The 12,890-nt window shown below is 41.0% G+C and overlaps 1 protein-coding gene across 1 annotated transcript; it reads left to right on the forward strand.

Moving 5' to 3' along the window:
* The first annotated feature begins 7,942 nt into the window (after positions 1-7,942).
* NHLH2 (nescient helix-loop-helix 2) lies at positions 7,943-12,595 on the forward strand. The gene is made up of 3 exons (XM_017524203.2): positions 7,943-8,202; positions 8,609-8,935; positions 10,767-12,595. Exon 3 carries the CDS (start codon positions 10,775-10,777, stop codon positions 11,180-11,182), a length of 408 nt encoding a protein of 135 aa, XP_017379692.1. The 5' UTR covers positions 7,943-8,202; positions 8,609-8,935; positions 10,767-10,774; the 3' UTR covers positions 11,183-12,595.
* The last annotated feature ends 295 nt before the right edge of the window (positions 12,596-12,890 follow it).

The raw sequence follows: 12,890 nt of genomic DNA on the forward strand, positions 1-12,890 counted from the left end.
TTCTTTCTTTTTTTCTCTCTTTCTTCTTTTTTCTTTAAAAAAAAAAAATTAGTTATCCAAAATAGTAAAGCCAATCTCTCCAGTTTTTCAGTGATGTTTAAAAGTACTCAATCCAGTACTTTTCAACATTTCAGTAAATATAAAGATAAACGTTTTAGAAACCTGTTCTGAAGCCTCTTACTTTATAGCAAAAGCCAAACTGTTGGGGAAATAGCTGAAATAATACACAGAAACCAATAAGGTGATAAAAATGCTTTCTCATATTGGCAGATTCCATTGATAAACACGTGGGAAACACTGCTGAACATTGCTGAAGATTTGAAGAAACAAGTGTTAGATCAATTCATGCAGTCTTGTATTATGTAAGTTTGCTGTTTACGTGGATTAAAAAACAGCAGCTATTGCTGTTTGAGCTTGAGGTATGTTATAGATTCTGTCTCAGAATCTTCTGAAATACATGAAAAACTCTTTTTAAGGAGGTATTAATGGAAGAATGTATGGGAGCAGATATATTCACAACTGAAATGATCTTTAATAGAAAGAATAATTTATGAAAAAATTATGCAAGTGTAACCACTGAGGAAAAGGCTGCTTTAACTCAAATAAATATAAACAGTCTGGAGTCACAGAGACCATCACAAACAAAATTTATTCACCAAGTAATTACTATGCAATAAATTTGCATAATTTGACACCAAAGTATATAATATGTACCCATGTAGTTAGTCTTAGAAATATGAGTCTTTTAAAATATTATAGAATCTTTGCAATAAATGAAACGATAAAATACCATGAAATTCTACTGTTCCACAGAGAAAAATGCTGGCTGGCAAGTGGTAAAGTACCTAAAGAGTACTTAAAGAGTACTTTAAGATAAGTGTTCCAAAGTTATTTTTTATGACAAGTCAATAGATGCTACCAGCAGATTTAAAAAACTGAATGCACACTCAATGTTTCTCTTTAAATACATATTTTTAAATGAATTAAATGGTAACTTTTTAAAAAAATTGTGCAATGGAGAAGGCATTTTGAAGGGATATAACTTAGGAATTTTTCCATTACTATGTGATTTTTGCTACCCAAAATAATGAAAATGTGGCATATGTTAAAATCTATTATATATGAACACCTAAAACAGTTGGAAGCATAAATTTATTGTGAGAATTATAGGAGATAATACATGCAAAGCACTTTAGTAAGCACATAGTATACACTCAATCCATATTAGCTTGGAAGTATAAATTTCTAGACTGCTAAAAATTTTTCCAAATCAAGAATTTTACACATTTAAAACTCATTGTTAAAAGAAGAACTAATTCGTATTAGAAAGAAACTTACTGTCCAGATTTCAATAAAACTTAGTGTTAATTTAGTTAACACAATCAATGATTAACTTCTACTAAACTTCTGGTTTTTTTCTTATAGCACATACTTTATTCTTTAAAAAGAAAATAAATGATCTCCCACAACAATGTGTGTGTGTCTGAATGGGTTGAGGGATTGAAAACATTCTTTTATTTATATATGTTTAGTAAAAATAAATAGCTCTCAAATTATGTCCTATCATTTATGGTATTTATATAGATGCTAAAATATTTTTTGTCGCAAAGGAGTTTCCATTTTTTTCTCCTATAATTATTACCAATGGGATAATATTGGCTTATATAAAGTAAACTGAAAAATTGGGAATGGTTATCTACCATAGATACCCACCCACCAGCGCAAGGACTAGACCGTAGACAAGCACAGAGCAAACTAGGGGATACCACTGTCTAGCTTCAACCTCCATTTATATTGACTCCCACCACGGTTCAGATCACACAGATGGTAAATTTCAAAAGTACTACTACAACTGGTGGTAATCTCTCCTATTTCTTTAAAGAAAACAAATTAAAAAATGATAAAAACCCTCACCATTTATAATCTAGATATAATCAATGACAATGAAGAAAAATATTTACTAGATAAAAGATTAAATAGAGTAATATAGTGAAAATAGATAGCAATCGTTGGGGCTCAGAAAATGGTAACTCAAAGTTTGGCACTTGGCATGTTGACTACTTTGAACATAAGGTGATTGAAAATCTCTTAAAAGCAAAGTCTCTCTCTGAACTTTTTTTTTTTTAATTTCATTTTAGGTTTTGGGGTGAAGAACATGCAAGATTGTTGCATAGGTACACACGTGGCAGTGTGATTTGCTGTCTTCCTCCCCATCACCTATATCTGTCATTTCTCCCCATGCTATATCTCCCCAACTTCCCACCCCCCACCGTCCCTCCCCTATTTCCCCCCAACTGACCCCAGCATGTGATGCTTCCCTCCCTGTGTCCATGTGTTCTCATTGTTCAACACCCGCCTATGAGTGAGAACATGTGGTGTTTGATCTTCTGCTCTTCTGTCAGTTTGTTGAGAATGATGGTTTCCAGGTTCATCCATGTCCCTACAAAGAACACAAACTCATCGTTTTTGATGACTGCATAATATTCCATGGTGTATATGCGCCACATTTTCCCTGTCCAGTCTATCATTGATGGGCATTTGGGTTGGTTCCAGGTCTTTGCTATTATAAACTGTGCTGTAATGAATATTCGTGTGCCGTGTCCTTATAGTAAAACAATTTATAATCCTTTGGATATATACCATGCTCTCCTTTCTCCCCGTTCTCCCCCAAGGGCAAACCATAGAAACTAGAATTTATTTTCCTCAAGGTGGATCAGAGAAACTAGAACCCCTCTCACCAAAGCCAGGCATAATACCTAGAAATGGTATTCTAACATTATCCTACTTTTCTGTGTAAGAGCTGGCCATAAATAAATTCTCTGACCTACTCCGTCTGAAAGTAGATAATAAGACCCTCATTCTGGAAGGGGTCTTGTCCTATACCCTGGAAAAAGGAATACCACACAGAGAGGCCAAGAAGAATCTTAACATGCAGGCTTTCCTGGGTTTCCCCGTTCAGAATATTGCTATAAGATCATTCCCTTTTTGTCCAGTCACATTTCTAGACGGCTATCCACTCTGCATCAAATCTAGGCATAAAAATGGACAGTTTTCCTTTGGATCTTTGGGTCTTTGTTCTGAAGACTCCTGTGTCATGTAAAACTCTGATTAGATAAATACATTATGCTTTTCATGTTAACCTGCCTTTTGTTAAAGGAGTGTCCGCTGTGATCCTTATGATGGGTGAGAAAAGACATCACAGCTTTTACCGACTACAATGATATAAACATCACATGTTCTGTCTTCTGAATTTCCTAATAGATTTATTGAGATATACTTAAAATACCATACTTAATGTGCACAGATCAATGTTTTTTTAGTATATTTACAGAGTCATGAAATCATCACCAAAATCTAATTTTAGAATATTTCCATCATCCCAAGATGAAACCCTGTGCTGATTAGCAGTACTCCCTGGCCCCTTTTTTACCCCTGTCTTATCCCTGTATAGCCATTAATCTACTCCCTGTTTCTATAGATTTGCCTATTCTGTACCATTCCATATGAATGGAGTCATGCGATATGTGGTCTTTGTGTTTGGCTTCTTTCGCTCAACACAATGTTTTTGAGGTTCATCCATGTTGTCGCATGCTTCAGTACTTTGTTTCTTTTTCTTTCTGAATAATTTTCTATTGTATGGATATATCACATTCTGTTTATCCATCCATCAGTTGATGGACCTTTGGGTTGTTTCCACTTTTTCTTTTTTTAAAAAATTGACAAATAAAAATTGTATACATTTATGATGTATAATATGACGTGTCGATATATGTTTATATTGTGGAATGATTAAATCAAGCTGATTTACATATCCATCACTTCACATGCTTATCATTCTTTGTGATGATAACATCTGAATTTTTGTATTACATCTTTTTCTGCTATGTCAGTCAAAAACCTGATTCTAAATAAACTGAGCTTAAAACCAGATGATCAAATCATTATCTCAAAGGGTGAAACAATGAATTTAACAAAATTAGGCTTATTGCTCTCAGAAGTTATACATGATCAATAATACCTTACGTTGTTAATGGTTCTGTGCTGTTAATAAATAGAATTAATCATTTTATAAGTTTATGTTTATTAGCTCTTTAATAATAAATATATATTTATAAATATATCTATTGATAAATATTTATAATTTAAATAGATATTATTTTATATCTTTACATATATCTTTTTGTGTACTATAAATATAATTATAAAATTATATAATATACTAGTACAGTAGTCCATGTACCAAGTTTATACATGTACCACTGTACTAGTATATTAGGTAATTATAACTGAGTATATGTATAAATAGACATATATTCAATGAGTATGCCTCAAATTTTTGCCTATGGGGTACAAAATTTTAAAGAATAGATGGAAAACAGCTGTCTAGTGAAATTAACAAATAATTCCAAAACCTTTGTAGTTCAACAGTATCTGGCAAAGTACTAGATGCACGGTAAGTATTTAAACTGCACTGATGCTGCATTAGTTCAGTCTCATGCCAATATAAGAACACGCCTGAGACTGGGTAATTTATAAAGGAAAGAGGTTTAATTGACTCACAGTTCCGCAGGGCCAAGGAGGCCTCAGGTTACTTACAATCATGATGGAAGGGGAAGCAAGCATGTCTTTCTTCGCAAGGCAGCAGGAGAGAGAAGAATGAGGGCTAAGCAAAGGGAGCAGCCCCTATAAAACCATCAGATGCCGTGAGAACTTACTCTTTATCACTAAAATAGCATTCAGTTACCTCCCATCCACTCTCTCCAATGACACGTGGGAATTATGGGAACTACAATTCAAGATGAGATTTGGGTGGGGACACAGCCAACCCATATAATTCACTAACCACCTCTGAATGCAAAGGTTACAATTTATCTAAGTTTTGTGTGTATGTACATTTCTCCCTCACCATATGCATTTTGGTGAATAGTTCTGTGTGAGTATATTTGTGTAGGATTCAACAACCACGGAAACAAGAGTACTTTATGTTTGAGAGTGCAGTTTCTGAATTTAGACCACCTGAATCTCTATCTTAGCTCCACAATTTATTAGCTATGTGACCTTGAGTAGATTACCATCTTTTCCATGTCCCAGTTTCCTTGTACACAAAATTGGGGCAACAGTACCTACCTACCTCATAGTTTTGTGGTGAAGGTTAAATGAGTTAATATGAGCAAAGTCACTATACCCAGGTCTGACACATGGAAAAGACTCATTGTAGTTTGGCCACCAGAGCTATGAACACACACACACACACACACACACACGTGGGTGAGTATATCTGGATATGGTATTTATATTGAATAACAACAATAATTATTATTGTTACTGAACAATAATTACTGTTCACTTACTGAACATGAGTTCTAGGCATTAGTTTAAGCACGTTACGTAAATTATCTTGCTAACCTTCAGAAAAAATCATGACATAACAGCATAACATAACATACTTTGATTATTCCCATTTTACTGATTAGAAAACTAAGGTCTAAAAAGGTTAAGTAGCTCACAACTAAGTTCACACAGCTAGCATATGATGGAGTCAAAAAGTCTAACTTTTTAAGTCACTACTTTTCACCTCCACATTCATTTAATAATATTATTTAATATTACTCATAGTCTATAATATCATAATTTGTATGATGCTTAGTATTTTAGCAAATATTTTCACATACATTGAGTCTCATAACAACCCTGTGAAATGAGAAGTGAAATATTATTGTTCTCATTTTTATAGGAAAGAAAACTGATATAACTGAATCAGGGGTGTCCTTTGGTGGATGTGTTTCTATGTTACAAATATCTAGGGTACCTCTGTACATAAGAAGTCACAGCGTGAATGAACTGAGTACCTATGACATGTCAAGCTCAGACATCAGTGGTGGGGCTATAAACTACACACCTCCCCTGGAAGCATCATAGCCTAGGGAGAGGGACCAGTGTGGAAACCAAGAATCATGGTACACAATATGTAGTCTCTAAGGGAGACATGAAAGGAGTGCACAGAAAGAGGGGCCATCTGTGCCAGGGAGGTCTTAGAAAAGGCAAAGGGGTGGGGGAGGGGGAGGTTTTCCTGGAAGAAAGAAGGCGTGTGTGTGAATGTGAATCCATGTTTCTGTCTATGACAGTGTGGCTAGGCATCGCTGGGTATGGGTCTGAGTGTATACCTGTTTATATATGCTTACTCTTGTAAGCATTAATTTATGTGCATGCTGGCTGTTGGTGTACAACGAGTAAGCCTGAACATAAAAGAGAATTTGTCTGGTTTCATACATACCATAGCAGAATTGGACCTGCACAGCCCATCCCAACCCCCCAACACAGGGAACCAAAGATGCTTATCCTTTTCCACTGTAGCAACTGTCTACTCTAGAGCTATAGTGATTAGACCCATTAGTTTTTTTCAGTCTGTCACTCTGAATGTGTGGTGGTCTAATAGAGCCAGTCAGCTTGCATGAGTAAGGCTGGGGGAAAGGGCGAAAAGGTACAGGTATCTGTGGGTGTGCATCTGTGTGCAAACTTTTGGTTGTGAGTGAATGCTTAGCATCGGCTGTTCCTAACTAGAGTGAGGAAACCTCCCTTCTCCCTTGGTCATCACCACCATGAGGTGTTTATCCTGTTTCTATTGCCACCTATATGGGGCTGGCTTCTGTCTTCACTTTAATGTCCTGGGGATATTTAAAATATACCTCTGTGCTGGGGTTAGGCAGAAGCAAGGCAGGGGAGTGTTGGTGCCCTTATTTGGTGGAGGCGCTCCCTCCTTTCCTCCATCCCTGCCCCATTCTGGTCCAGGAATCTCTCAGAGGAGCGAAAATGTGGGCAAAGGCAAATAGTACTTGTGGAAGCCGTGAAAAATCGGGGGTCACTCCCAGGGGTGGGCTGCTCAACATGCCTTTCCTGGTGATAAAATCTGCTTTGATGGCAAAATTAAGGAAGGCAAGTGAGGACTCCTTTCTCCACAAATGTCCCCCTAGGAATTGGGGAGGTGGAAGTAGGGCTATAATGCTCTTTTATTTCTATAAGCTTGAATAATCAAAAAAGCTAAAATAATCACAAATTATATGTATTCGATATTAACTATGAGTATCTCTACAAAATGGCAAAATAATTGAACTAGTTTTTTTCTAAATTATAAAGTATATAAATTCAGGGCCATGGGATCATGTAAGGCAAAGGAATTATGTGCTGGAATACACTGGTAGTTTATGTTTACATCTTCACTCAATGCACTGCCACAGAGCTAAATATAGTAGCATGTTAAGATGGGCAAGAATGAAGTGCAATAATCAACACATGTAGCATGTCATAATTTAGCTTGATAAATGAGTGGGTGGAGAGAAAAACGAACATATACAGAAAAGTAGAATGATCTCATACCGTGGACCTTGAATATGTGGGTTCTATTTCTAGTTCTGCTAATGGCTTAATCTATTGAAAGGTTCTTACCATCTATTGATAAGTTAGTCTCAGGGCAGATCATTTCTCAAAAATATTAATATGCTTAATCAAATCTTATTGAAGTATCCTTTAAAATGTAAATGATCTCTAATAAATGTTAGCCGTTGCATGTCTAAATACTTCCTATTTATTGCAGCAACTTATATAACATATATTTCCATGTTCTGGACACAAATATTTTTTTAAATATTAAGGGAAAATGATGACTTTATAATATACTAGAGGATTTTTTCCATAGTCAAATTGTTTATTTGCACTTAAATGTTGTGTCAATAATCTGGAAAAAAGAAATAGCCTGACTATGGCTAGAGACTGTTTAGAGGCTAAGATTTCTATCATGAACTGCTTTCAACTGTTATATTTTATGGCACAGATTCAGTGGGAATCTGATCTGCTAAAATATTTGGGCTGTGAAAACTCCCACACTGTGACAGATGTCAAGTCCAATTAAGTGACTCATGTCCAGGTTTCTGTCCAATAGGATTTCCCATTAAATATCAATTTAGAGGAAAAAAATTCCATCCCCCTTCCTAAGCCTTTATCTCTTCCACCATCTCCAGGCTGAATCAATTGGTACCAGGAGAGCCCAGAAGCCACACACGCATCTCTGCCTCTTTCCTCTGGCTCTCCCACCCTCTTCACATCTTTCTCTGCTTCCCTGTCACTGTTACTCCAGGAGACGTTCACTTTTCACCAACCTTTCTCCAAGCATCTCCAAGCCACTGACTATATATATTTTGCTACAAGGTAAAGAGAGGAGGGGGTGGGGACGGGGGATATAACCAAACCTTGAAAGACTTTGAAACTGGAAAATAGGTATCTGTTTATACAACATACAAGTAAATGAGGGAAGAGGAAGAGGCAACCTTAGCTCCGAGTTACAGTATTGTGTTCCTGGGAACTGGGGAGACATCAGCTGAACAAAGCCTTATCTCAAAAAAAAAAAAAAAAAAATCACTTCTGAGCAAGATCACATCTCTGTCCTGCACTTCCCAGTTTCTGCTCAGCCCTATTAAAGAAAGGAAAGGCGTCCGATAGGAGTAGAATCTTATCTTAACCATCTTTCTTATTGATTATTCCGCTATTAGAAAGTGGAGGAATCAGCCCTTTGATGTGATTGTGTTTATCTCTGCATCTCTTTTGTTATTTATAGGGATCTAGAAGAGGAAAAAAGGCACGAGACTTTTCAACACATCCTTTAAAAAAATCAACAACGAATTTCTTGAAATGTCTGAGAACAATTAAAAGGAAAAAGCGTTTTTTAAAATCTATCAACTAAGTGAACAATCATTCATATCGTCTACATCCTGAGATATTATCGTCCCTCGCTGTGGACACCAGCGAGATGACAGCTGCTTTTTCATTTTTGAATGTAATAAATATTTGCTGCTTTTAATACTTTCCGGAATCTCCCCTTGCTACTCCCTGGAATTTTAACTCTAAAGATTGGAGAAGAGATTATCAAAAAGGCTTTTGCAAGGTAAGACCCCTTTAAATATTTTTTTTCAGCTTGAAACTAAGTTAGATTATTTATATTGCATTTATAGATGCAGTTCATTCCATAAAGAAATAAAACGCATACACGACATACTATTTATGAATTTTTTAAAGATCTGGAGGAGAATTTAACGTGCTTTGAGAGCAACCCAGGAACTTTTTACCAGAACTACAACTATTTAGTGGCTTATTGTGATTTTCCATAACTCGCCTATTTATTTCTGCCCTTGATTTCAAGCTGACTGTGTAGGTGCAAGTTGTTCTACTCATAAACGTACCCGAGAAAAGCCCGCAGGGAGTCACATGCAGTTCACTGGGAGCATTTATTTTTATTTTGCCATAGAGGACCTGGTTTCCTTGCAGGGAAATAAAAGCTGTTTTGGTCCAATTCGCTTCTCAGCTAGTGCGGTGCTGGGAACCGATCGCCCATCCCCTTGCTTTTGTTTCTCTAGAAGCAAAGCCTCCTACACGTCGCGGACGCGGATTTCTGCCGCGCCGAGCGTCGCTGTGGCTGCCCACGCCGGGGCCCCGAGTTCGCAGCCTGGTCCTCACTCCCGATGCCCGGGGTTTGTGCATGCAGCCCCCACAGGGGCCTTTTTCCTCCCTCCCGACCCTTTCTCGAAGCCGGAATTTCCCCGAAGCCCAGCGGTTCCGAGCGGCTGCCTCCTAGAAGGTGCGCAGTCGAGGCTGGTGCTGCAGGCGCCCGGGAGAAGCCTGGCTGGTGGTGTTTCCAAGAGGGTACAGTTAGAGGAAGGATAAGCACCTACACGCCTGGACTGGGCTAGGCTGCCCGGGGACAGCTGCGGGCTGCCCAGCTCCGGTTCCGTGAGCGCCAGAACTTTGCAGAGATGCAGCTCCCGCCGGGACAGCACACGCGGCACCCGCTAGTCCCCGCCCGCCGCGCCCCGGGCCCTTCCCTTCTCTTCCCTTCTGTTCCCTTCCCTCTGCATCCTCTCCGGCGACCCGGCTGCCCGCATTTTCCCGCAAGGTGGTCGGCCGACTGCCGGGCACATTGTCTGAGCCCATGTCGCCGCGTCCCTAGGTCCCCTATGTGTGTGGCTGTCTGCGTGACAGATGGTGCTCTGGGAGCCTGCGAGGGCATCGGAGTCAATTTTCTTTTGAAAGGCTCCCCCACGTTTGTTTAGTTATTTCTTTATGATTTCGGAGAAGCGCGAGGGGTCCAAGAAGCCTTCCCGCCCCTAGCCGCTGGCTCTCCGCCTGCGCTCCGGGTTGGCGGTACCTGACCGCCCGCACCCCAGCGCCGGGCGCCCCCGGCTCAGCCCCAGACCAGCGCCAGGCCCTCGGGCGCCGCGGCTGCCGGGCTGCTTCGCCGGAGGCTCTTGGGGAGGAAAGCGCACTCCGCGTCTCCCCGCCCCCATGAAAACCCAGATGTATTCGTGTTCCGAATCACTTGTTTGTCTGGGAAGGGGACGAAGGGAGGGAGGTGGAATAGAGCGGTTGGCATTTGGCCGGAGGAGGCACAAAAACCCAGTCGCGACCCCACAGGCCTGCGGTCGTCCCCCAGGCCCAGGACTACAGGCCCGCCGTGGCCGCCTGCAGGTCGAGGTGTCGGGTCCAGAATGAGGCCAGGGCCAACTGATCCCCGCCAGCTCCAGCGCCAAGGGGAGGCGAGGGGCTCGCGCCCTCGGGCCAGAGCCTCAGGACGCCTCCCGCGCCGCGCGCTGGCCTGCTGTGGGGAGGGGGCCTGGGCCGCGAGTCCGTTGGGAGGGCCGGCGTGGTAGGCCTCCGCCGCCATCCCTCCAGCAAAAGACCCCGATTCTTTTTATTGATTAATTTTCCGACCCCCTCCTCAGCCTCCAAAATGATGCTGAGTCCGGACCAAGCCGCAGATTCAGACCATCCCAGCTCGGCGCACTCGGATCCGGAGTCCCTGGGCGGCGCGGACGCCAAGGTGCTGGGCAGCGTGTCAGACCTGGAGCCGGTGGAGGAGGCCGAGGGCGACGGCAAGGGCGGCAGCCGGGCCGCGCTCTACCCGCACCCTCAGCAGCTGAGCCGGGAGGAGAAGCGCCGCCGCAGGCGCGCCACGGCCAAGTACCGCTCGGCCCACGCCACCCGCGAGCGCATCCGCGTGGAGGCCTTCAACCTGGCCTTCGCCGAGCTCCGAAAACTGCTGCCCACGCTGCCCCCAGACAAGAAGCTCTCCAAGATCGAGATCCTGCGCCTGGCCATCTGCTACATCTCCTATCTCAACCACGTCCTGGACGTGTAGGGTGGGGTGCGCCGCGGGGGACCGCCTGCCCCGGCGTCCGCGAAACGCGACGGATCCGGGCGGCGGCCCCTGGGGTGGCGGAGGCTGCAGTGGTCCAGCGAGTCGGCCGCCGCGAGAGACTCGGGCCGGGGAAGAAGCTCGCTACCTGTTCTCTCTTGTCAGCAGGGCGGCGAGGGAAGGTTTCCGACGCAGGCAGGTGGAGTTGTCTGGCGAGCCCAGGGGCTCGCAGGGGGGATTTTCCAGGCCAGGAGAACCTTGTAGAGGCACCCGAGATGAGCCGCCGCTGGGGCTCCCCAAGGGTTGTTGCTTTAACCCGCTGGAGACTTTCAGTTCTCCTACATTCATCTCCCACAAAATCTTAATGTGTTGAAAGAATGAGGGCAGAAGTTCAGAGTATGCAGGCTAATAACTTTTACGCTATCTGGAATTTTTCTAATGGACAAATCACCAAACACTGGGGAGGAAGGGAGAGGAGGGAATCTCTCCCATACAGAGACTGAAGGCACAGAAAGGTGCACCAGGAAACTTTCCGTTCTGTTGCGAGAATAAAGATTATATTAGAATCCAAATAAATCCTGAATATTTAGTAAGGTTAGAAAGACAAATTGAGAGCAAATATACACACTGTGGGAGGATTCGAGCTTGGTGAGATTTTATCCCCAAGATATGACACCAAGGTGGACAGGAAAATCCATATTTAAATGGAAAATTTAATATCTGATTGCTTTTGCAGGCGAAGTGCCCCTTTATATATCCAAAAACATCTATTTGTGACCTTAAACATGTGGACCCATAGGTGCAGTTAGACAAAGACAACCTATTTTTATTTATGTTAGAAGGAGTAGAGTATTTTCTTCAAGACATTTATTTTTCAGAGTGGTGATACTTTTACTTTGGATACTCTGTGCCAATTTATTTATAGTCAAGTGTTTACACTTTTTCCTGTGGAATAATTATGTCTACTTTTGTGTTTGTTGAGATTATACCGTGTGTGGTCTTTCTTTCTGCTCTAATTATATTGCACTTGTATAACAAATTTCCCACTTCTCCCTGTTTCTAAACATATTTTATATATTAAGATGTTTGTTCTTGAAAGTTCTTTTGTTGTGAGATCAGCAACACTAGCACTTCACTATTATAGTTTTTTAAAAAAGTGTATTATTCTTATCCGTAGTTATGTCTGAGAAGTCCTTTACAAACTGTTTATAAGGAGAGTAGCTTCTTTGTGTGTGTGATGTTTGTGCGTGTGATGAATTTAGGAAATTAAGTTATTTTCCTAAAAAAAAAAAAAAATTCAGAACTACTTTCCTCTGTGACACCAAAAAGAAAAGTCTATAACCTGAAAATGTTTCATGTTCTCTGCTGTGAAACTCTTAAAACAAGGAGTGTATTTTAGAGACAAGGGAAAAAAAACCACATCTGCTATCCAAAGATTTTAGTCTTTTTCAGGGTTTTTTTGTGTCTCTGTTGCTTTATATAATGCAATATTTTGTAGTGAAAATAGATATAATCTGGTTTCTATCTGACAAGTTTTTCATATCTCATGAATGGTACGCTGTTTTGCATATAAATAAAGGTATCAAATAAAGTCCTCTCCTTTATTTTAAGCATACTGTCTAAAAATAATGGACATGTTAGCCAAGCATGAAATACCTTACTGGACTCAGTTTCTTAAAAAAGGAACTGGGAAACACAACAAAACCTTAAC

The sequence above is a fragment of the Cebus imitator genome, unplaced genomic scaffold (genome assembly GCF_001604975.1).
Source record: "Cebus imitator isolate Cc_AM_T3 unplaced genomic scaffold, Cebus_imitator-1.0 Scaffold32, whole genome shotgun sequence".
NCBI classification, from domain to species: Eukaryota; Metazoa; Chordata; class Mammalia; order Primates; family Cebidae; genus Cebus; species Cebus imitator.